The sequence below is a fragment of the Molothrus aeneus genome, chromosome Z (assembly GCF_037042795.1).
Source record: "Molothrus aeneus isolate 106 chromosome Z, BPBGC_Maene_1.0, whole genome shotgun sequence".
Classification (NCBI taxonomy): Eukaryota; Metazoa; Chordata; class Aves; order Passeriformes; family Icteridae; genus Molothrus; species Molothrus aeneus.
The window spans coordinates 30,287,403-30,309,900 of NC_089680.1; the positions used below are offsets into that span (position 1 = coordinate 30,287,403).

The following is a 22,498-nucleotide window of genomic DNA, read 5'->3' on the forward strand; positions in this document are numbered from 1 at the left end:
CCTTTCCTGGCAGCACCTGCTCTGCGGCAGCAGCGGGGAAACAGGGACCCTCGGGACCGGGATCGAGGCCAGGCGGCTTCCCCGCCGACTCGAGAACAGGCAAAAAAATCCATACCACCTACTGCAATTTGCTCCTGTCACCTTCCCTAGCAACTCCCAAGGGAAGGTTTTGTCCACACGGGATGGAGGCAACCGGCGAAAAACGTGGAAAGAAAAAGTAACCAAGCAGTTTGCTTGCCATATATCTCTGAGGGGACCTGAGGGATAGGCAGTGGGCACACTCAGACCCCACTGTCCACCGGCGTGGGCCGGGCTGGACTCTGCGTGAGGGAGGTCGCCGGGCTCCCCGGGGTCTACTGCGTAGCCGGGGTCTGCTGCGTAGAAGCCAAGAGAAACAAACAGTGTGGGTCGCCAGAATCTACCCTTCTCATGTAACTGCTCGTGGAGATCCCTAGGACTCGAGCAGACAGAACCCAAACCGAGGGCCAGCAGCACCCCTCCTCGGGAAGCCTCGCACCGCCGCAAGGCGACAGCTGCCTTCTCTCCCGCAAAACATTTCCCTGTTTGATTTTATCTGCCTCTTCGAGGGGGGCCGCAGCTTAGCTCGGTACTCCGCGCTGCACCGGCCGGTGTCGGCCCGGCGCATCGCCCGGCCAGTCCCGGGGAAACTGAATTAATCGGTCTCTCGTGAAAAAGACTCACTCTCCCCGGAGAATACGTACACGGTGCCTCTGGGGTATTTTCCCTTTTGTTTTAGAAATTAGAACGGACTTTACTTATTTTTCTGCTAAGGAACCCAGAACATCCAGAGAGGCCTTCCAGCTCCAGAGTGCAAATGGAGCCCAGAAGAGATCTTATGTCCAGTCTTTCTGCTTTTTGAAACCCACTATTTTAACACAGCATTGCTACAAACAAAACGGAGAATCACCACTTTTCCATCTATGAGAATATTTAAAACCCAGGCGACGAAATACTTCTACATGTAAACCCCTCCTCAGACCAAAGAGCACTAAAAGGCATCCCTCCCTTTTTATTATTATTATTTTTTTATTAAGAAAATTCACATATTTGATCCCCGAGTCTCCTAAGTAGTTATAAATACAGTCGTAGTTGAAAAGCGCCTCCCTGGTTTGAAAAATGCATATTCCGAGCCCACAACAAACATTCACATGCCTACTCTTCAAACATGCGATTCTCTTTTCCATATAAAAGCTCTGAATATTTGAGGCCGGATTTTTTGGTTAAATTTTTTTTTAGTCTATAAAATAGATATCTATTGACCTTATGCTGTTAAAAAAAACTGTTTGGAATCAGAAGAACTGCTTTCATGGTTTGTTTTGTACATCCTTATTTCGACAGCTTATAAACTTAATCAACTCATCACACGAGGATATTACAAAGCGCATTTTATATTTTATGTATTGAAAAGTAGAAACACATGCCACTATTATCATCATCACAGAAACATAAGTGTCTAGAACAAATCTCTCTTAAGTTCAATGTACGCCCTTTATTAGTAGTATTTTCCTTTGGCCTCTTGGAAACCAAACTATGATGCAGTTGTGATTTAAAACACACCCAAAAGTATAAAAATAGTTTTAAACCGGCGTTTTAATCAATCCCCTGATTGGCGACTTACAGAACTGGGCTTTACTCCCTCCAGAGAGACCTATTTCTATTTATCCCCTCTTTCGTTCCTGCTGTTTTTTGTAGAGTGGTTTTTTTTTTGTTTTGTTGGGGGGGGTTTGTTGGTGTTGTGCGGGTTTTTTTGCTTTGTTTTGGTTTTTTTTGATTGTTTAGTTTGTTTTGGGTTTTTTTGTCATTCTTTATCTTCTAGGGTTAACAATGCATTGCCTGCAAAGATCGTACTTTTATTTTCTTCTTTGCAGTCAAATCTGCACATAATAAATTTCAAGCATGAATATTCCTTGACTATTGTGCTATTAATCCCAAAGAAAAAAAATATTAGTGTCTCAAAGAAAGGAGAAGTGCTAAGGAGGGAAGGATCCAGAGCCAATTGTTTGGCTGGGCTCCTTTGGTCTTTGGGTTTAGTTTTGATTTTTTTTTTTTTTTGAAAGTTAAAAATTTTATTTTTGAAAATGTGTAAAAATTTTACATTGAAATGGTACAATAATACTTGCCAGTAATTTTAACAATATTCCTTGTAAAGAATACGCATAAAGTACAAAATAAAAAACTCCGTAAGTCTATTATAATACAAAACACAGGTTAAAATAAGAAATGATAATCTTGACTTTCTTCTGTGTAAACACGTTAATCTTTTCTTTTATAAAAGTACATAAGACAAGTGTACTAAATGAAAAAGTATTGCTCTGCTGTCCTCCCTCAAGCCTTTTTTTTCTCCTGTACATTACTGTTTTCAAGCTCCTAGACCTGAGAATCTCTGAACTTCAGCGGTTTAGAGACATTATTTATCACCATGTTTGTTTCTTTTTAAGGAGTAGCGAGTAACTTTCCGATGTAGTGACCGCCTGCCCATGCAGTATCTAGATCTACACCTGGCTTTGCACTAGTGAAGGTCACGGGAGGTCCGTCGCTCGCGGCGGACGGCCCCCGAGCCCCGTCACAATTATCCCCACGCAAAGACAGGCAGCCCCTGCGGGCAGCGTCCGCCGGGCGTCCGAGCGGCGGAGAAAGGAGATACCCCAGATCCTACCTTCGGAAAGACTCCCAAACACTTAACAGTTAGAGATCCGTGCCGCGAAGCCGGGGGTGGCGGGCAGGGCGGCGGCGGGGGGCAGGCCGCTCCCGGCGCTCCCCAGCGAGCGGGCCAGCCCCGGCGCCGCGGTCGACTGCGAGGCGCAGCTGCTGCCCGCGCCGGGGCCGGGGCCGGGGCTTCCCCCGATGATGCTCTCGATGGAGAAGGGCGAGCGGGCCAGCGCCGCGCCGCTGCCGGGCTTGGCGGAGTGCAGCGAGGCCGCCAGCGCCTGGCCCAGCGGGTGCGCGTAGCCGAAGGGCGTCCGTGCCAGCTCCGCCGCCGGCAGCAAGGGGCCCGGCGGCGCGGCGGCGGCGGGGGGCAGCGCTGCACCGGGGGCACTGCCGGGGGCGGCAGGGGGCTGGCGGGGTGGCGGAGAGGGGTGGTGGAAGGCGAAGAGGGCGGAGTGGGGGTGGTAAGGCTGGAGCTGGAGACCGTAGCCGCAGCCATAGGGTCCGTAGGCGCAGGGCGGCTGCTGCGGAGGCTGCGGCGGAGGCTGCGGGAGGAAGGCGGCGGGGTCCACGGCGCGCAGCAGAAGCTCGGGCGCCGGGAGCTGCTGCCGCTTGAAGCGCTTTCGGCGGCGCAGGAAGCTCCCGTTGTCGAACATGTCGGCGGATTCGGGGTCAAGCGTCCAGTAGTTGCCCTTGCCAGGGTTGCCGGGCTCCCGGGGGATCTTGACGAAGCAGTCATTGAGGGAGAGGTTGTGGCGGATACTGTTCTGCCACGCAGGGAACTTCTCCCGGTAGTAAGGAAAGCGCCCGCTGATGAACTCGCAGATCTCACTCAGCGTCAGCCTCTTCTTGGGGCTCTGCAGGATGGCCATGGTGATGAGAGCGATGTAGGAGTAGGGCGGCTTCACGAGGCTGTTCTTGCCGCCGCCGCTGCCCGCCCCGCCGCCGCCGCCGCCCGCCCCGCCGCCGCCCGCCGTCGCCTTCTGCGGGCCACCCCGCGAGGGGGGCCGAGAGCCACCGGCAGCGTCCCCGCCGCCCGCCCCGCCGCCGCCACCTACGCCTCCGCCGCGCACGGGGGACCGCGGCAGCAGGGCGGCGGCGTGGAGGTCGCCCACATCGTCCTCGTCCTCTTCCTCGTCGTCGTCCTCGTCCTCCTCCTCATCCTCGGCGTAGGAGCGGCGGCGGCGGCGGGTCCGTGGCTCCTCGTCGTCCTCCTCGTCGTCTTCCTCGCCCACCACATCGATGTCGGTCTCCTCAGCCAGCGTCGACGCCTCGGACATCTCCGAGCTAAGGGTCATGGCGCGGCGGCGGGGCAGCGCATCGGTGGCGGTCGGCGCGGCGCGGCGGGCGAGCGGGCGCTTTCCCCGCCGCCGCCAGGCCTCCGCGCCGCTCCGCGGAGAGCCGCCCCGCCGCCGCCACGGGCAGGCGGGCCGCTCCGAGCCGCGCCGGCCCCCAGCGCCGCTGCCGCGCCTCTGGAGCGCTCCCGCCGCCCGCTCGGAGGCGGCGGCTAGTCAGGATTTTGTTTCGGGGTATTTTTTGCTGCCGTTTGGATTTCTTTTTTTTTCTCTTTTTTCCCTTCCCTTCCCTTCCCTTCCCCCCTTTTGGGGACCTTTTCCGCTTTTTTTTCGGTTGGGATCTGTTATTGTGGGCGCAGGGAGGTTGCGCCGTCTCTCCTGGAAGTCGGTTTCCCCTTCTTTCTCCTCACCTCAGCCCCCAGACATTAATGGATGCGGGGCAGGAGGGAGCGCGCCTAGTCCTGGGAGGAGGAGAGGGGAGGAGGCTGGCGAGGAGGGAGGGCGTAGGGGATGGCTTGCTGGGCCTTAGGAAACACGGTGAAAAGGCTGGGGCTTAGTCCCAGGGAGGGCAGCCTTCCTCCCCGCCTTTTAGCGAGGGGGCCATCACATGGCTCCCAGCGTCAGAACCCGGCGAGTCTTCCCCCCCCCCGGCCAAGAAGGGCGCCTCGCCACCGTCTGGGCCCTCCCGGCCTCACCCCATCCAGGAGGGGCTCTGGGGGGCCGCGGGGGGACCGGTGCCATATTTAGTGGAAAAGGGGGAAAATAAAGATAACACTTGACCCTCCGCAGGAAGAAAAAAAAAAAAAAAAAAGAAGTCTGTCGCAAAGTGTAGGAGCATCTTCCCAGAAACCTTCCGGAGGGTCTAGGAGAGGGAGATGGTGAGTTAATAAACTTCAGACTTCTGTTCGCAGAATGGTTGAGAGAAATCCTTCCCTACCTCTCCCCCATCACTCTCCAGAGTTTAATTTACTTTAGAATGAAATAAAATATCTCTTGCTATCGACCTCACAAACTCTAAAAGAACAGCCTGCAAAACACACCACTATCCTCAGTCAAATTGTAAGGCTATGGTTATTAAAGAGAGAGAAGCAGCTCCCTCCATTATGAGAAACACTCCACTCCCTCCACTATGAGAAACACAGAGAATTAGCGTTACCTCCTTTGTATGTAAAGGAAATAAATTCACTGGCCTTTATAATGGTACTTTGGCTTAAGTAGGAGCAACCCCTGAGAAAGCGACAGAGGATTGCTTGCTAATTTAGTGGCACTGCTCCCCTTTTCAGGTGATCTATGATACGACAGAAGACCGGGCCCCCCTTTATGTAAGGGCTGGCAGGGAAAAAAAAAAAAAAAGAGACAAAAACTCCACCAAAGAACCCAAACAAAATAAACCCCCCAGAAATTTGGACAGAAATGCAATTACCATGGTCTTAAAAAGAAAGGCTTTGAAAAATCCCATCTTTCCCAGTTCTGGCAGGATAAACCGCAATCAAGATCCGACTGGGATGGGAGTAAAAGAGCATTTCTTTCTTTGGCAGAAATCGTCCTGAGAAGGGCAGACTGATGCATGAAGTCTCATTCATCAAATCACACTTTGCAAACAACGTGCACATCCAATTTCTCGAAATACGTTTTAGTTTGTCGCTACACTGTCCTAACCCAAAGCTACAAGCCACCCTGTTTCAAACCCAGTTCCATGGATTTACAACATAATCCTTTCTACTATTTCCAAATAATCCTATTTACATTTTGTTCACTACTAAGGCGCCTGCAAGACAATACCACCAAAAGTTACAAAACGGGGGGGGGGGGGGGGGGGGAAGGAAGGGGGGAATAAAGAGAAAAAAACCTAACCCTCTAGATCCAGCAAATTGTTTTTTTTTTTCCTGCACAAAAATAGATATCACTTAGAATTACAGTTCCTACAGTTCATAAAATCTCTCCTCGAATTAGTTTTTAAGGTCCTCGGGAAGTTACTAAAGAAAGGTAGATAGGATTCTTTGTCTTCAAGAGGTTTCTCGTCTTTACAAAGAGTTACTATTTTATCTTTTTGCTTCCTTTCCCCCCCCCCCCCTTTATTCTTTATTTTCTCCTAGCCTGAACGTTTGAAAGTCTTTAAAAAATCATGCTCTAAAGTCTGAAGAACGGTGAAGTTTAAAAATGCACAGGGAAGAACCACTGTAGTGACAAACCAAAAGAGCCGGGGTCTGCCCTCGATCCTCCTCTAGCAGAATGCACGGGTGTTTCACTGAGCGTGTGACACCGGCGGCTCTTCGACAGCACCGAGCTCCCGCGAGCCTCGGCTGGGGCGCGGCTCTTTCTGGACGTGGCCGATCGGGGTGGCATTTCCCTGGGTAAATTCCGGCCAGCGGCGGGGCCGCGGGCTTTGCCCTGTCTCCCACCTCGCGGTCAGTGCCGCTGCGCGCCGCTCCGCTCCGGGCATTGTTGTGCGCGGACGGGGGATGCCATCTACCGGCAAGGAGCGCCGGCGGTGGGACCGTGTGCGGGGCAGGGGGCCCGGCGTGACCTCCCTGTCCAAAGCAGAGGTCGGGCAGGAATCCCCCCGCTCAGCGACTGAGCGGGACCCCGAGACCCTAAAGAAGAATTTTGGAGCCACACCGCAAAGGGCTGGAACTTCCTGGACCACCTTACCATCTCCGTGACGGAGCTCTCTGCCCACATACCCAACCACCAAATGACCACCACTGACCCAGGATCTTGGGGGCTCTATTATACGGTTTCCTGCTAGTTGTGAATGATCTGATATATCACACATCTAAAACCACAGTTGCACAGAAGCAGGATGAGAAATACAGTTACTCAGCTAGGATTTATGCTTTTTTTGTTTGGGCATATTAAAATTAATCATAAATTTTAGATTATTATGAATTGTAATTTTTGTTATATACTATACACACAATTCCTGCATGCATATACAGAACATCCACATTTTACCAGTGCAGCCCAGGCCTTTATTAAAAATTGAAGATTACCCTGTGCACTATGCAGCGCATTTTCAAGCAGCCACACAGGCACACTGGCTGAGGTGCTCTGAGTTTTCTGGAGCTGCAGAACTGAACTTTTTCTTAATATATAGAACCATCTTTTGAATAATTTCCATTTTCTGTGAATGTTGTGTCTTGGGTCAAAGATTGGATGGAATTCTGAGCTGCTCGTAGAACAAATAAATGCTCCAGCAATGACCTTGCAAAAAGATGATGGTGTCCATGACAGAGACAATAACAGTGACAGTGACGGGGTCTTCTTTGCCCAGTATAACAGTGACCGCCATTTTATCTTCACATTTTTGGGTGTTTATTTTCCCCTACTCTTGCCACGCAGTTTTGGGGAAGGTAACACTACCTTTAAACCTTCTATGGAGGCCAGGATTACAATGTGTGATCACAATGCATTGGAGAGGATTGGCAGCAGTCACCTGAAAAACTAAAGAAAATCTGGGGTTCCAGCCATGTCTACTGCTGAAAAAGGGTTTATCATCCTTGGAGGTAATCTCCCCTCTACTCCTGTCAAGCATTTTTTTCTTCTTGACCAAGTTGGTTTGGTTTATTTGTTTGGTTGGGTTGGATTTTGTCGGGGTTTTATTTTGTTTGTTGGTTTGTGGATTTTTTCTCCTTGTTCTATAATACTTGTGGGCCATGTACATTTGTTCTGACAAGTGAAAGTGACTACCTTTAAGGCCCTTTGGACTTTTAATTTCTGTAAAATGTGATTTAATGTCCTCATGATGTTCTGATCTTAAGAAGCATTTTTACTGGGTTAGACCAAGACCCATCTAGCAGAATAAACTGACTTCAACATCAGCTAAGACCAGATGTTTAGGGAAGAATATAGGAACAAGACAAGTGTGTAACATTAATTCCTAGCTGCCAGAAATCTGGGTTTCAAGCTGTTCATTTGTTTGTTTTAAAGTGGAGATAATATTGGAATTTAACGGCCTGTGAGAGAATTTATTCCATGAATTTGTCCTGTAGTTTTTTGAAATCATGTACATTTACACCACTAAACATATTCTGTGGTGAAATGCTCCTAAGCTTTAACCATGAGTGGTAAGAAGTGTCTCTTTTAATTTGCTTTATGCAAGTCATCTGCTCATTTAAATGTGACGCGCCCCCATTTTGTCATGGAAGAGACAAGGAACAAGTGTTAAACACTTTCTTCCGGATGTTCATGACTGCATAGATTCTATGACAAATTTTTTCATTGGTCACCTTTTTTACATGCTGAGGAGTTCTCCTTCAGAATCACTGGAGTAGCACAGAAGTAATTATGTATTCCTGACAATCTTTGTCATTCTATCCACCTTTTTTCTTGTTCATCTCACCCCTATTATTTTCTTAATAGTCCTTCAAAATAGCATGAGATGCTTAAATTTGCTTTGCCAGTTTTAATTTCAGCTTATTATTTCTATCCCTTAAAACCAGTAACTATTTCCCATGCTGGTGGAAGGATATCAGATTTACAAAATTAAGCACTGGCTGCTGGAGCTGATATAGCAGAGTACTTTTCACGTGAACAAATCATGCTTGTTTAGGTTACCTTTAATTCCATAACTTCACCAACTACTGAAAAGCTTTCTACCATTTTCCACATCAGCCCTTATTTTTTTTTTTTTGTTGTAAACAAGCTTTAGCAAACTAGGAGGGAGATCCCATAATTAGAGTCTCAAATATTTGAGATATTTTCTATTTCATTCTGTAGAGTTGGAAGTAAGCCCCAAAGGAGTACAAACTCATTCATTAATTCAGTGAATATTGGCAGGTATATTCTTTGTCCACTTAGAAATCCTTGGGGATAAGCTGTATTGTGATCAAAGAAAAAGATCAGTTTTTCCATCTAGCACTAAGTGGGTAATGGGTTCCTGCCAGGACTTGAGCAGAAATAGCAGCTAGCTGTTGCAGAAAAAGGAAGGCCCTTGCCTTGTTCAGCCTTTCCACCTCTTGCCATGCATGCTCACCACTCCTGCCGAGCACCAGCTGGACCAGGAGGTCTAGAAAATCAAGTAAATCCAGAATGAATAAAAATTTTGGAGCTGTCAAGGCATTAATCAAAGGTTGCATGATGGCACCTATACTTCTAAAGTGGGTCAAACTTAGTCCTGATTCATCCTGGGCTAAATGTGATACATTACACATTTACATCTGTGTGTTGGGTCATGTTGTCTGAACAATGTCTTGATTTGTGTTAATGATTAAAGACAATACAAAGACCACTGTCTTAGCAGAGGTCAAAATATTTCTGTGATCATGGCTTGAAGGATCCAAGTTCTCTTGAATTCTGTGTATAGGATGTCTTTAGGAATAAACAGTTTGTCTAAGTCTGTAATATCCATGCATAAATTTAAGGTATCACCTTTTTCATGCATAGCCAATAAAGGACATAGTGACTTCTACCTCTTACTTATTTTCTAGCAAGGTATTTGCTATTGACTAATACTAACAGGCAAGCCTTTCTTGGTGAGCTTTTAGCAGTCTTATTAACTCAAATTCCCAAATATCCTGCAAAGCCCAGTTGAACCATGTACAGTGAAGGCAGGGGATTCTTGATGTAGCCCTTCTCCAACTACTCCCTAGTAGGACTCTGCAGGGTGTTACAGGGAGAGGCATCCTGGAAGTTGTAAAAAGCCTGTGATATGGTTTGAAGCCCAGGTATTTTGGGTTGCTGAGTTTAAAAACTACAGTCCTGGTGAGAAAAGGACACTGTTTTCTGGGCAGCAGCCTCTCTTCCTTGACACTAAGTCTATTACAGATCAACTCTGTGGCACATGAGACAAGATGGTAACACATGAGATGGAAACAGCACCAGACTTAGGTTGAATCTTTCTGGGCTCTTATCAAAGTTTATATATTTTACATCCCTTAAAAAATTTCTAATTCTTCAATGAGTCTAATGTCTAGATATCTGGAGATGGTTTCTTTTCCATTCATCTCTCTCTCTCAACATTTTTGGTTCTCTACTACATAATGCTGCTATTTTCCTCCATAAACACACATGAGTATTTTCAAAATTACTTAGTACTTTTCCCCTTATGTCCTGCAGTTAAATACAGCATTCTTCTGAACAAATGTTTCCAAATGAAATTTTAAATATCAGATTTCCTTCACTGCCTAAAGCCATGTTTTTTTGTCTTGTTGTTCCAGATAATCAAGACAAATATTGCTTCACTATAGCCTGATCACTTATGCTTCGAATCTGTGATTAGTTCTCTCAATATGATACTAGCACCTTTCCTCAACATGCCCTGTTATTACTTATGCAGCACTGGCCATGACTATTAGGAGAGCTTTTCCACTACCATTTTGAGAACAAATGTCATTCTTCTGCCTTTAAACTTCCATATAATTTAGGAAACAATTTTTCTAAGTAACCATTTTAATGATCTTCCTCCATTCCTATGCTGTTTTGCTGTAGCTAATGAACTTTCCTTTAGCAATGTATATGCTTCGATGTTTTTGAGGTCACGACTTTCACCCTTTTTCAGAACTGAAAAGGTGTTTACTGAGCTCAGGATCCCTCTCAGTGGTACAGCCCTTGGATCTGCTTCATTTCTCATAGAAGTTCTTCAGCTACTACTAAATCCAGGTTTAGGTTTATGTTTCCCATTATGGAATTACAAAAGAGAAACTGAAGAAAACAAGCTAATACTATTTTAGCATGCTAAAATACTTTTTCTCAGATGTAAAGTTTGTTTTTTGAAGGTCTCCTGTTTGATCCATGAAATGGAACCAAATCTTAGAGCCCCTGAACTGCCACTTTTGAATCACTTTTTGTCCTGATACAACTCAGCGATGTGGTTTTCATCATAGTTTGTCTTCAAAAATCTCACATGAGGGCATGCGAGATCATATCTCTAGACCAGTTGATCCTAAAATGCCAGCCGTAACAGCATTTTCTACAGTTTCTATCTTGGAATAATCTTTCTGTGATTCATTTTCACTTCAGTATTTTAGTCTAATAAAATATTTTGCTTGTTTGCTTGTAATCATCATTTGGCCTAGCAATTCTAGACTATTACACATATATGGATGGCAGAGTGTAAAAAATCTGAAGCCAATTTGTTACAAACTCAGGTTTGTTCTGTGTTTTTTCATCTTGGCTCTCTTCACTTTTTCTGCAGGTACATTGGCAGTTTCATCCTGCAATAAATTTATAAGCTTTCTTTTTAGTTCCTAAGAAACTCTGTCTTCCCCAAACACCCCCTTCTCCTAAATCTGCTTTTTCCCCCTCCTTCTGAATGATATATTGGGGTTGCTAGTTCAGGTAAATAATATGAGCTTCCCCCGCCATCTTTTCTTAGATACAGTGAACCATATTTTTGGAGGTTCCCCCACCATCTTTTACAGTTGTTTGATCATCCCCTAATTTTCATCTGTGATTCACCTGGTGGGAGGCACAGAGGCTGCTGCTCTTCAGCAGCGCCTTTTGAATCATCATCCCTCTGAGAATTTCTACCCCCACCAGATGGAGTCATCTTGGGATTATCATTAATTTTCACTAATTACAAAGGCCTCAATTTTAAGAGGATCAATATCTTTTGTACAAATTATCACTCAGCTCTGGTGTAGTGAAAAGATAATGTAAGAGCAAACTAAATTCACAGACACATAAAAAGTAGTGCCTCGGCAAAATCTTGGCTCTGGGGATTAGTAACAAGGGAGACAATGTTAATCAATGAAGAAGGATAGATTAATTATTAACATAGTCTTACAGAAACAAGACCAAAGAGAATAGTTAACTGAGGATATTCCAGAGAAGAATCAGTATAAAAGGCATAAAAATACAGGGTGAGAAGGCAAGGTCAGCGGTGTTTCTACTGGTCCCAGTAGGCTCATCAAGCTCAGCTGAGGTGGTGACTGGGACCATAGAGCAACAAGGTCCTCCTCTCTTGCATCACTCTGTGAGCACCTGTAGCACTGATGAGAATGCCAGGCTTCTTCCCCCACAAATCTGCTCCTGCCCTCTGCTGTGCAGCACAGCTCCTGCAAGGACTGCTTTGCCTTCTGCTAGAGCCAGACATGCACGTTCCCCACGGCTGTGAGATTAGTCACACTCATCAGAGTAAACTCCAACACAGTGGCAAACTTGTGGGAGACTGAAATTGTAGACTGTGAATGATCTCTGCCTCAGAAATGCAAACTGAGGAACAAGGTTTACATATACTCAAAGGCAGCAGCAACTGTGTGAGTTAGGGCCTGGGAGCTGTGTGTGTTTGGCTCTCAGAATAGGACTCTGAAAACGCAAAGACTGGCAATACATAAAAAGGGTAGATTAAGGCCTCAGTGAGGGAAAACAGCTACAGGGAAACATCTCTGAGGGATCCAGTAAAGGCACACAGACAGTGTGTGCCCTCTGTGACCAGCAGCAAGCAGCCGCATGTGGATAGTTTATAAATTACAATAACATAACAGAGGAGGAAAAGCCACAGGGAAAAACACACAAGGAGGAAGAAATAAAAAGAACAAGGGCTGTTACACAGGCAGCGGTGACAGAAGAATCTCAGTAGTTTGGCTGGGCAGGGGCAGCTGGGGGCATTGGGGATTGGTTCACTTAAGGGGCCCCACCACAGAGCTCTGCACTGGCCAGCTGGGAGGAAGGAGGCAAGTTGTTGGGGACAGCTGGGAGAAGCACAGCCATGGGCTTTGAGAGGGGGCCTGCACTAAAAAAAGGAGAAAGAAACATAATGCTCACGTGTTTTCTAGCATGAAAAATAATAAACACATAATTAGTGAGGTCACATCTGGAGCACCACATCCAGTTCTGGACTCCTCAGTACAAGAAAGACAAGGAACTACTGAAGAGGGTCCAGCCACACAAGCACAACTGCTGAGGCACCTCTCTTATGACAGACTGTGGGAGCTGGGCCTGTTTAGTCTAGAGAAGACTAAGAAGGGATCTTGTCAATACGTATAAATATCTCAAAGGCAGGTGTCAAGAGGATGGTGCCAGACTCTTTTCAGTTGTGCGCAGTGACAGGACGAGGAGCAATGGCCATAAGTTAAAACACAAGAAATTCCCCCACAACATGAGAGATAATTTCTATATGTTGAGGGTGGCCAAGCACTGGAACAGGCTGCCCAGGGAATATATGGAATGTCTCTCTCTGGAACTATTCAAAACCCACCTGGATATGTTCCTGTGTCACCTGCTCTGGGTGCTCCTGACTTAGCAAGGGCATTGCACTGGATGATCTCCAGAGGTCCCTTCCAATCCCAATGCTTCTGTGACTCTGTGATGCCAGACCATGGATGTCAAGCCTGTGGCGGGGAACTTCCCTGGCAAGGCTGCAGGTAGCAGGGTGGGTAAGAGGGCAGCAAAGTGAGTAAGGCATGGTAATCTGAGGCATGGTCAGGGCAGGCATGGTGAGTGCTGGGTCCTGCCCATTGCCAAAACAACCCCAGGCAGTGCCAGAGGCTGGGGCAGAGTGGCTGGAAAGCTGCCCACAGGAAATGGACCTGGGGGTGCTGATCCAAACATGAGCCAGGATGTGTCCAGGTGGCCAAGAAGGCCAATGGCATCCTGGTCTGGATCAGCAATAGTGTGGCCAGCAGGACCAGGACAGGCCTCGTCCCCTTGTACTGGTGAGGCCACGTGTCCAGTGCTGTGTCCAGTCCTTGGCCCTTCACTAGGAGGAGGACATTGAGGTGCTGGCAGAAGACCAGAGGCGGCCAACAAAGCTGGTGAAGGGTCTGGAGAACAAGTCTTATGGGGAACAGCTGAGGGAGCTGGGGATGTTTAGCTTGGAGGAGACTGAGGGGTGACTTTATCACTCTCTACAACGACCTGAGAGGAGGTGCATCAAGAGGAATTTCTTCACAGAAAGCCTGACAAGATATTGGAGCGGGCTCCGCAGGGAGATGGTAGAGTCACTATTCCTGAAGTTGTCTAAGGAAAGACTGGCCGTGGCACGGGGTGCCAACCACGCCGCAGGTCTTTCCCAAGTCAACAAACTCCGGGATTCCACGGCCCGCCCCGAGGGGCGCCCCCTGCGGGCCCCGGCGCGGCGCACGCGCGGCCCGGCGCGCAGGTCCTTCCTTCCGGCCGCCATCTCGCTGTGCCCGCGTGCGGATCCCGGCCCGCCTCCTGCCCGCCGCCTCCAGCCGCGCTCCGCGCCCCTCCGCTCGCCGAGGTACCGCGGGGGCGACGGGGGGCGGCCGGGAGGGGAGCGTGACTCGGCAGGAGGCGGTGGGCGGCGGTGGTGGTGGTTGGAGAAAGGGACGGCGGTTACGGGCCGGGCCCGGCGGGGAGGCTCGGCTGGGCTCGGCGGCTCTGCCCGCGATCGGAGAGCGCTCTGGCCCGCTGGCGGGGCGGGGCTGCCCCCGTGCCATGTGTGGGTGTGTGTCAGGGGCGGCTGCAGAGTCCCCTGCGCCCACGTGCCCCCACCTGTGTTCCCACACCCACTCTTGTTGTTCTCGCAGATGAAGGAGACCATCATGAACCAGGAGAAGCTGGCCAAGCTTCAGGCCCAAGTGCGCATCGGTGGCAAGGTAGGAGCCGCCTCCCTGCGCTGCCGTCGGGATTGCGTGTCCCCGCCCGTATGTCGGGCCTGGCACAAGGGGTCCCGGAAACGGGTGTGTGGAGCAGCCCTGAGCGCTCTCAGCTTGGCTGGACTGTCCTCAAGGGAATCTGTGCTCTTCCAGGGCCCTCTGAAGTCACTTTTGTAGGTGCAATATGCAGTAGTTGAATCTCCAGGCGTTTCTCTCTGTGTATGTTTTGTTACAGCAGATTTAATATTCTGTGTTACGGTGAATGGGAATCTAATAATCAGCAAGGTCATGTGCAAGGTGCTGCACATGGGTCAGAGCAGCCCTGGTACCAGCACAGGCTGGGGATGAACAGATCCCAGCAGCCCTGCCCAGAAGGAATTGGGGGTGCTGGTGGCTGAGGCTGGACATGACCCAGCCATGGGCACTCCCAGCCCAGAGAGCCACACGTGTCCTGGGCTGCATCCAGAGCAGGGTGGGCAGCAGGGCCAGGGAGGGGATTCGGCCCCTCTGCCCTGCTCTGCTGAGACCCCACCTGCAGGGCTGCATCAGCTCTGGGCTCCCAGCACAGGAAGGACATGGACCTGCTGGAGGGCGTCCAGAGAAAGGACAGCAAGTTGATCAGAGGGCTGGAGCTCCTCTCATGTTACAACAGTCTGAGAGAATTGGGACTGGTCAGCCTGCAAAAGAGGAGGCATTGGGGCCTAATTGTGGCCTCTTAGTTCCTGAAGGGAGCCTACAGGAAAGATGCATCAAGACTATTTACAAGAGCTTGTTGTAGCATGTCAAGGGGGAATGGGTTTAACTTGAAAGTAGGTTTAGACTGGATATTAGGAAAAAATTGTTTACTGTGAGGCTGGTCAGGCACTGGAACAAGTTGCCCAGAGAGGCTGTGGATGTCACATCCCTGGGGGTGTTAAAGGCTAGGTTGGATGGGATTCTTGAGTACCTTGGTCCAGTTAGAGTTGTCCCTGCCCATGGCAGAAAGGTTGGAAGTAGATGGTCATGATAGTCATTTTGCAGCCATCCCGTGCTAATTCTGTGGGCTGCTTTAGAAAACGTATGGGATTTAAAGTGAGCATAACTTACAGCAGGTGAGGTTGGGTATAGTTTTCATAACAGATCTTAGAGATCTTATGTTACTGGTTCGTCAGAAATACTTAGGGTGCTCGAGGCAGTTTTTTGCCTTTCTGCACAAAGTTGAAAATTCAATATATTATCATACTTTTTAAATTGCAGGCTAATAGAATAAGAAAAACTTTATTTTGTTATATCTGAATATTTGTGTATTTGTGTTGTGTGTTTACTTATAACGTGAGGAAAGTATGTTTAATATGATAGTAAACAAGTATGTTTTAAAAAGTATGTTTAATATGACAGTAAACATTTTCATTTCAGTGTCAGTCTTAATTCAGGAATTTTTCAGGAATCTTTCGTACCTGAGGGAGTATACACAATGTTCTAGATTACAAATTATTCAACAGAACTCTTGCTGACAGAATTTCCAGGAGCTTTCATTCCAGTGTTTGGGGCTTTTTTACGTTTTCTTTTTCCCAATTGCTGGAGATTTAGGCAACCTAAAACAGGGTTTATGTAGTAATTAACAACCTTGGTAATTTTTGCATATTCTTGGTATATGCTAATGGTTAATTAGAGAACTCCTGTATTATTTTGCTGATTGTAAGCGTGTTAACCAGTGTGTGTTTATTGACTATAGAGGCTTTTAATGTCTGTCATGTGAGAGCATGCATTCAGATTGCAGTTCTTGCAGCTTGCTGATCAATATAGGGCTTTTATAGACATTATGCAAAGCTTAGAATGGTAATTTAATTTAAAATTGGCCTGTGAAATGCCTGAACCTGCTATATTATTATTTTTTATAATGGGAAATTATTCCTGATATCTTTATTATATTGTTGCCATGTAAATTGAGTGTGAAGGAGGTACATATTCCTCCATATTCCTTGATTCAAGATGTCAAGTTCTGAAATTTACTCAGAATTTTGTTGTCCAGAGGGACTTAGCATATGCCTTATCTAGCTCAATTCTTGGGTAGACAAGCCACTAAAATAAAGCAATTCTATTACTTTTAGCAGTTTCCAAACCACTGTGTGTGCTAACCCAACCGTAGCAGGGTGTGAATATCAAGTTTTATAGACAAAAACTTAAATTTGAGTGGTCGTCTTCCAAGTGTTGGTTTCATATGAATTTGTCACTAATGTTCCTCATTGTTGGTAACAGAGTTATGTTAGATTTGTTACTGTCCATCCAACTTTTAAACTTCTGACAGTAAACTGAGAAGGAATTGCAGCTATTTACGCAGCTAGGCAGCAACACATTCTCTTCTTATTAGCACGTGGTAGATGAGCAGCCCACGTGGGAGGACTTCGATTAGTAGTTACATTATGTCAAAAACAAGCTTAGTTTCACTTTTTTCAGACATTTTCTATCAGATTTTCCTGAACCCTTGTGCAAGCAATTGGAGAATTACATTTTCTGCTTTTTCATATAAATAGATGTATTCTAATATGGAACTTTTACTTCCCTGGAGAAATCTAGAGCTTTGGATCTGTAGGACAACTTAACCTTTACTTGTTTGGTTTTTAAACAGGGTTGGTCTAGAACACCAGAAGTATTATTTAAAATGTATTTATGAAATATTTTCGAAAAGTAGGCATTCTTCAAAAATGTAAATCCATCAGATGAAAGATGGCTATTTAGAATTAAAATGGAGTATTTTGGCTTTTCTATTATCATTTATTTGGCTTTTTTCTTTTCATTTATTAATGATGTGTACATAGCCTTATGATCTCTGATTTTTACCAAAATTTGGCTGTAATCTAAGGAAAATCTAATAACTTTTGGAAATTGCTTGAAACTGTTCATTCTTCAGTTTTATGTCTTGTGATGACTTGGGTTAACAAGGGTAAATTTGCAACTCCCCTTTTCTAAGATGTTGCAGTAAACTATGACGTTTGTGGAATAAATACTCTCTGATAGCATTGCTTCCTAAAACTTTATGCTTCTCCTACATGTGCAAATCTTGCCTTACTGCAAAGAAAAAAACTGCTGCAGTGCAGTTGGGCAGCAGGGTTACATGCAGTGAAACAGGTGCGCTATGTTAAGTTGATTTGTAGAGATTGTAAAGTAGTTATACTGCCTTTAGGATTAGAGTTAAGTGAGAACTACTTAAGCTTTATCTTGTCTTTTTTTTTTTTTTTTTGCAAAGGGTACTGCCCGCAGAAAGAAGAAGGTTGTTCATAGAACGGCTACAGCAGATGATAAAAAACTTCAGTTTTCGTTGAAGAAACTGGGAGTCAACAATATTTCTGGAATTGAAGAGGTAATTGCTTCAAAGAAAAAAAATATATATTTAAATAGAAAATAGAAATAGTATAGAAAATAGAAAATGTATTAAATAGAATATGCATTAAAATAAATTTTCTGGTAAAAACATAGCTCCTAATCTTGTATGTAGATGATCAATAGGTTTTCCTGGAGCTTTAAGAATTTTTATTTTCTGTTAAATTGAAAAATCCTGTTTGACTGCTTCAAATACTGGATTTTTTTTTTCTTGCAGGTAAACATGTTTACCAATCAAGGAACAGTCATTCACTTCAATAACCCAAAAGTTCAGGCATCTCTGGCTGCTAACACTTTCACTATCACCGGCCATGCTGAGACAAAGCAGCTGACAGAAATGCTGCCTAGCATCCTCAACCAGCTCGGAGCTGACAGTCTGACCAGCCTCAGGAGATTGGCAGAAGCCCTACCCAAGCAATGTAGGTTGAAACTTGAATGTGTTTCATGCTGGCAGCTGACATGAAGCTTGTTTCTGTAGCAGCAATGACATTCCCTGCACTCTTGTTGTCTGCAAGCATGTTATAAAATCCTTATAAAGAAACCAAACACTTTAAAATCAATTTGATTTATAGCTCAAACCCAATGGCAAGCATGACTCAGTCAAGCGAAGTCACCTGTTAATGTGTCTTGTAGCTGGGTTAGCACTGGAAAATTGTAGCCAGACTTGATTTTCAGGTACTTTCCTTCTTGATATGGCTGCCATATTTTGACACATCTTGTTCATTATAGCTGGGTGAATTAATTACTCTGTAAGTGTTAGGTTTTAGAGAAGGATAAGCTTGAGTATATCTCTTGACACTTGGAATGGAAATGTAAGTAATGGGGAGAGAGATGTAACAGATATCTTGTGATTGCTTTTCTCCCTCACATGTGTGGTGAAAGTATTGCTCCATGGGCTTTTTGATAACTAGGAAGAAATTACAGGGTATTTATAAGGAAGTACATTATAATTTCAGTATGTGTAAAACATTATAGAGAACAGGGCTGATATGAGCGTTAAGCTAGATACACCAACTTTCTATTCCATACTTTAAATAGTAGAACAGTATGAACATTTGTTCCTTCTAAAACTGGCAAAAGTATAGTAAGGACTTAAATATGTAGTGTTTGATAAAGGTGCTGTTGCTACAGGATGAAAATCAGGAGTGAAAGTCTTGTTGACATTGGGAACATTCCTCGTGTCCTGTGTGTACAGTCTTCTACTTCCTGAAATATCTTAAGCCCATTCCTTTAAATATATGGAACAGCCTGAAAAAATTTTGCTAGAAGTAGTCCTCAAGATATGGAGTAAAGTGTTCTTTATCATGATCCTCAGATCCTTTCTTCTAATGTCACCTGTATGATAGTAATAGAGCTTGAAAGAAAAGAGTACTTGGAAGGATTTAGAATGATTGCTGAAGTTCTGTTTTCTGATAACAATGAGAAGCCAGTTATAAGAGGCTATATACTAAGCTAAAGTGTGGAGTTTTAGAAGGAGAGAAGCTTGTTTGAAGTGATTACTTTTTATGTTCTAATAAATGGCTATTTCTTTCCACTAAGAGTGGATGCCAGAACTAGTTGCACAAAACTTTCTGTTCAGCGTTGTCAGCTAGGTTTGGAAGCCTAACATCAATGAGTGAAGCATCTGTGATGATTGCAGATGCTAAGGTAAACTTGGACTGGTCTTGGGGATGAGAGAGAATGCAGGTAGTTTAGGACAAAATAACATGGTTTGCTTTTCAAATGTTGTTTTTAATCTTAAGATGCACTTAAGATTTAACAACTTTCTGCTTCTTAAAAAAAACAAATGAAGGTCAGTGATGTCCTTGTTCCAAGTCCTTTCAAAACAAAGTTTATTTATCAGTTCTGGTTCTCTAGAAATTAATGTACAGATCTAGTAAGAAACCATCTTTTTCCTCACATTTTTCTTAAAAACTGAGAAGGATTAATTAGAATAATGCTAAGGTAGTAGAGAGTAAGAGACAATGTGACAGTACAGCTAAGAATAGTTGTAGAGTATTCTTATTCTCTATACTCAGACACTTGAGATATCTGTTTGTAGCATTGTACTTCTCCCAGTTCAGCAGATACTCACTGATCTGCTACAATGGAGATGGTTAAATCTCACTACCTCTATCAAATGCAATAGGAATGGTTAAAGAAATTACTTAGTCAGCAAACATGTGGACTAGAACACTAGGTTGCCTAAACCACCTAAGGAGTGTAAAATTGTGCACCCAGTTCCATATTCCTTTGACTTTGCCAGAGAACAGTAATACCTTTTAAGTACTTCTACTCGTGTCTGCCTGCAACTTCACAATTACACCTCAGCTTTCTTTGGATGTGTGGGATAATAAGATCCTTTCTAGTCCTTAAAACTTGGTGATGTAAATTATGTAAATTTAAGAGCCATGTGGTAGTCCATAAACTAACCTGCTTTTAGGAAAAACTTGTAAAATCAATCTCCACTTGTATTTGGAAGTTATTGTTGTGCAGAGTACTCAATATCTTTGTACAAGATGGTGACTAGTATGCTGTTTAGCATCTTCTAATTTTACTACTGGGCTGTTTGAGCATTATCAGTAAAAAAGGGAATGTAAACTTCCAACATTAGATAAAGCATTGCAGTTTGGCCCAGAATCTTTGATAATGTTTTCAAAAAACATAAAGCTAAACAGTAACTCAAAATGCCTATGATGAGCTTGAATGAAGCTTTTGAACTACTTGCTCTTGCAGCTGTGGATGGAAAAGCGCCACTTGCCACTGGTGAAGATGATGACGATGAAGTTCCAGGTGAGAACAAACATGCAGTGGAGGAGAAGAAAGTGAATTTTGCTGAGAGATCTTACACATAGCATAAGATCAGACCAGGGATAGTAAGAATGATGTCTAGCGACTTGTCACAGAATTTTTGTGGGCAGATTATTTCATTAATTTCAGATACTGTGAGAGACTTCGCAGTTTAAGCTAGCATTTTGGTCCTGTGTTGAATTGATAGTTGTGACTAAGATCATTATTTAATATTTCATGAGAAACTACCTTGTCAGAATCACTGCCCAGTCGTTATAGTGAAGCTAAATGCTTTTAGAATTGTGCTTTTTAACGAACTGTCCAAAATTTCTTTGGTTGAGCAATATTTGCTCTGTATTTTACAAGCTGAAAGTTTTTATGGTAAAAACTTGAGATGAAGTTGGACTTAGGAAAAAATTCAAACCGAAAATGTTCGGCAGAGGGGAAGTGGGTCAAACTTTTAATTCCAACAATCTTTTTCTAGATCTTGTTGAAAACTTCGATGAAGCTTCGAAGAATGAGGCAAACTGAACTGTCACCTCCTGAATAAAATTAAAACTTGAAAAAGCTATATGGAGCTGCTATTTTATATTGTGACTGCCTTGATTTATTTCCTGATGAGATCTCAAGATCTGTGGTATTTGGAAACTCCTTGAATCTACAGCTCCTTAGTTACTGCTTGTACACTATTATTTTTGTGGCCCGATTGAACAAAACTATGCTTTGAAATAAGTCAGATTGCTAACAAATTTCTGCCTAGACACATTTTTTGAGTAACTTCTACAAGCAAACACTCATCTTTAATGAACTTTGGCATACAATAAAAATATAAAGCAAAGTTTCTGGTGTGACTTTTTGTCAGAAAATTAGGGACAAAAATATTAAACAACAGGTCCTAAATATTAAACAATCTTAAAATGTTTTGCTTTTCTGCAGAGCATCCTCTGTTTGCTGTGTTAAAAAGCTGGCTCCTGAAAAAAACTTTCTGTGCATAATGAAACCTTTTGGACTTGGTGAATTTCTGGCATTGCAAGTTAGAGCTAGGTAGGCTATAAGTCAGTTTGTAACCTACTGGATTTAAGAAATAGAATTGTATTTTAGCAACAGTTCATGGTGGCTTAATTTAACACAAAACTTGCAAGTCGAGGAAGAATTTTTACTTGCCAGCTGCTTGCTGCTGGCCTTGAGGGAGCTACATGTGAGTGTTAAATTTTTATCGTCAGTGAGTGTTTAATAGATATTTGCATGGTACAAGTGTTTAATGGGTTAAACAATGCCATTTTAATTTTACTTACCTGAAACCATCAGTTATATGGGGGAATGAAGCACGGAAAGGAGGAAAAGCATTAATAAAATTTATAATGGCTCTTAAGTGTATTTACCAGCTTCGGATCTATTAACTAATAATTTGAATGTTTCAGGAATGTGTTGTTTTTATTGCCTTTTGGGTTTTTGTTGTGTTTCAGAGAAAAATATAACTTTCTAGGGCACAAGAAAGACATTTTGCATTCCATTCTGACCTCTATAGCTGGAGTTTCCAAGGATGAGAGCTAAATTTCATGTTTGTGAGTCATTGATATTAATGATAGATCAGAAGCTTGCATGACCGAAGAGCACCCAGCTACTGGCCTCCTAAGGTTGTTTCTAGAGCAGATACTTCAGGAAGTGTAGATTCACCATGACTTGCTGAGAATGAAATTCAAGGTAGGAGTTGCTGTACCCATAGCAAAGCTCTCCGTGTGCCTGGAAAAGGGTGGGTCTGTGTCTGACTTGCCAAGCATGTTTGTCATAGTGTACATTGGGAAACAGTGGAGGAACTTGTTCCTCCAAGCCCTAGAACTCCTGTGGTTTGAGGTAAGACATCAAACTAATGTGAGCATGACATGGCTGAAGTCGGGTGCAAGA

The 22,498-nt window shown here is 44.6% G+C and overlaps 2 protein-coding genes across 2 annotated transcripts; one reads left to right on the plus strand and one right to left on the minus strand.

Moving 5' to 3' along the window:
* Nucleotides 1-2,699: 2,699 nt before the first annotated feature.
* FOXD1 (forkhead box D1) lies at nt 2,700-3,965 on the minus strand. The gene has a single exon (XM_066569370.1). It carries the CDS (start codon nt 3,963-3,965, stop codon nt 2,700-2,702), a length of 1,266 nt encoding a protein of 421 aa, XP_066425467.1.
* A 10,035-nt stretch (nt 3,966-14,000) lies between these two features.
* BTF3 (basic transcription factor 3) lies at nt 14,001-21,431 on the plus strand. Its single transcript, XM_066568869.1, has 6 exons — nt 14,001-14,106; nt 14,396-14,464; nt 17,691-17,804; nt 18,042-18,243; nt 20,540-20,596; nt 21,078-21,431. The coding sequence occupies exons 2-6, from the start codon at nt 14,396-14,398 to the stop codon at nt 21,122-21,124; spliced, it is 489 nt and encodes a 162-aa protein (XP_066424966.1). The 5' UTR covers nt 14,001-14,106; the 3' UTR covers nt 21,125-21,431.
* The last annotated feature ends 1,067 nt before the right edge of the window (nt 21,432-22,498 follow it).

What these genes read in the sequence shown, in the direction of transcription:
- FOXD1 (XM_066569370.1), bottom strand. Translation starts at nt 3,965, where the DNA reads ATGACCCTTAGCTCGGAGATGTCCGAGGCGTCGACGCTGGCTGAGGAG.
- BTF3 (XM_066568869.1), top strand. Translation starts at nt 14,396, where the DNA reads ATGAAGGAGACCATCATGAACCAGGAGAAGCTGGCCAAGCTTCAGGCC. An exon ending in AAGTGCGCATCGGTGGCAAG is followed by an intron (nt 14,465 to 17,690) that starts GTAGGAGCCGCC and finishes TTTTTTGCAAAG; the next exon opens with GGTACTGCCCGCAGAAAGAA. An exon ending in ATATTTCTGGAATTGAAGAG is followed by an intron (nt 17,805 to 18,041) that starts GTAATTGCTTCA and finishes TTTTTCTTGCAG; the next exon opens with GTAAACATGTTTACCAATCA.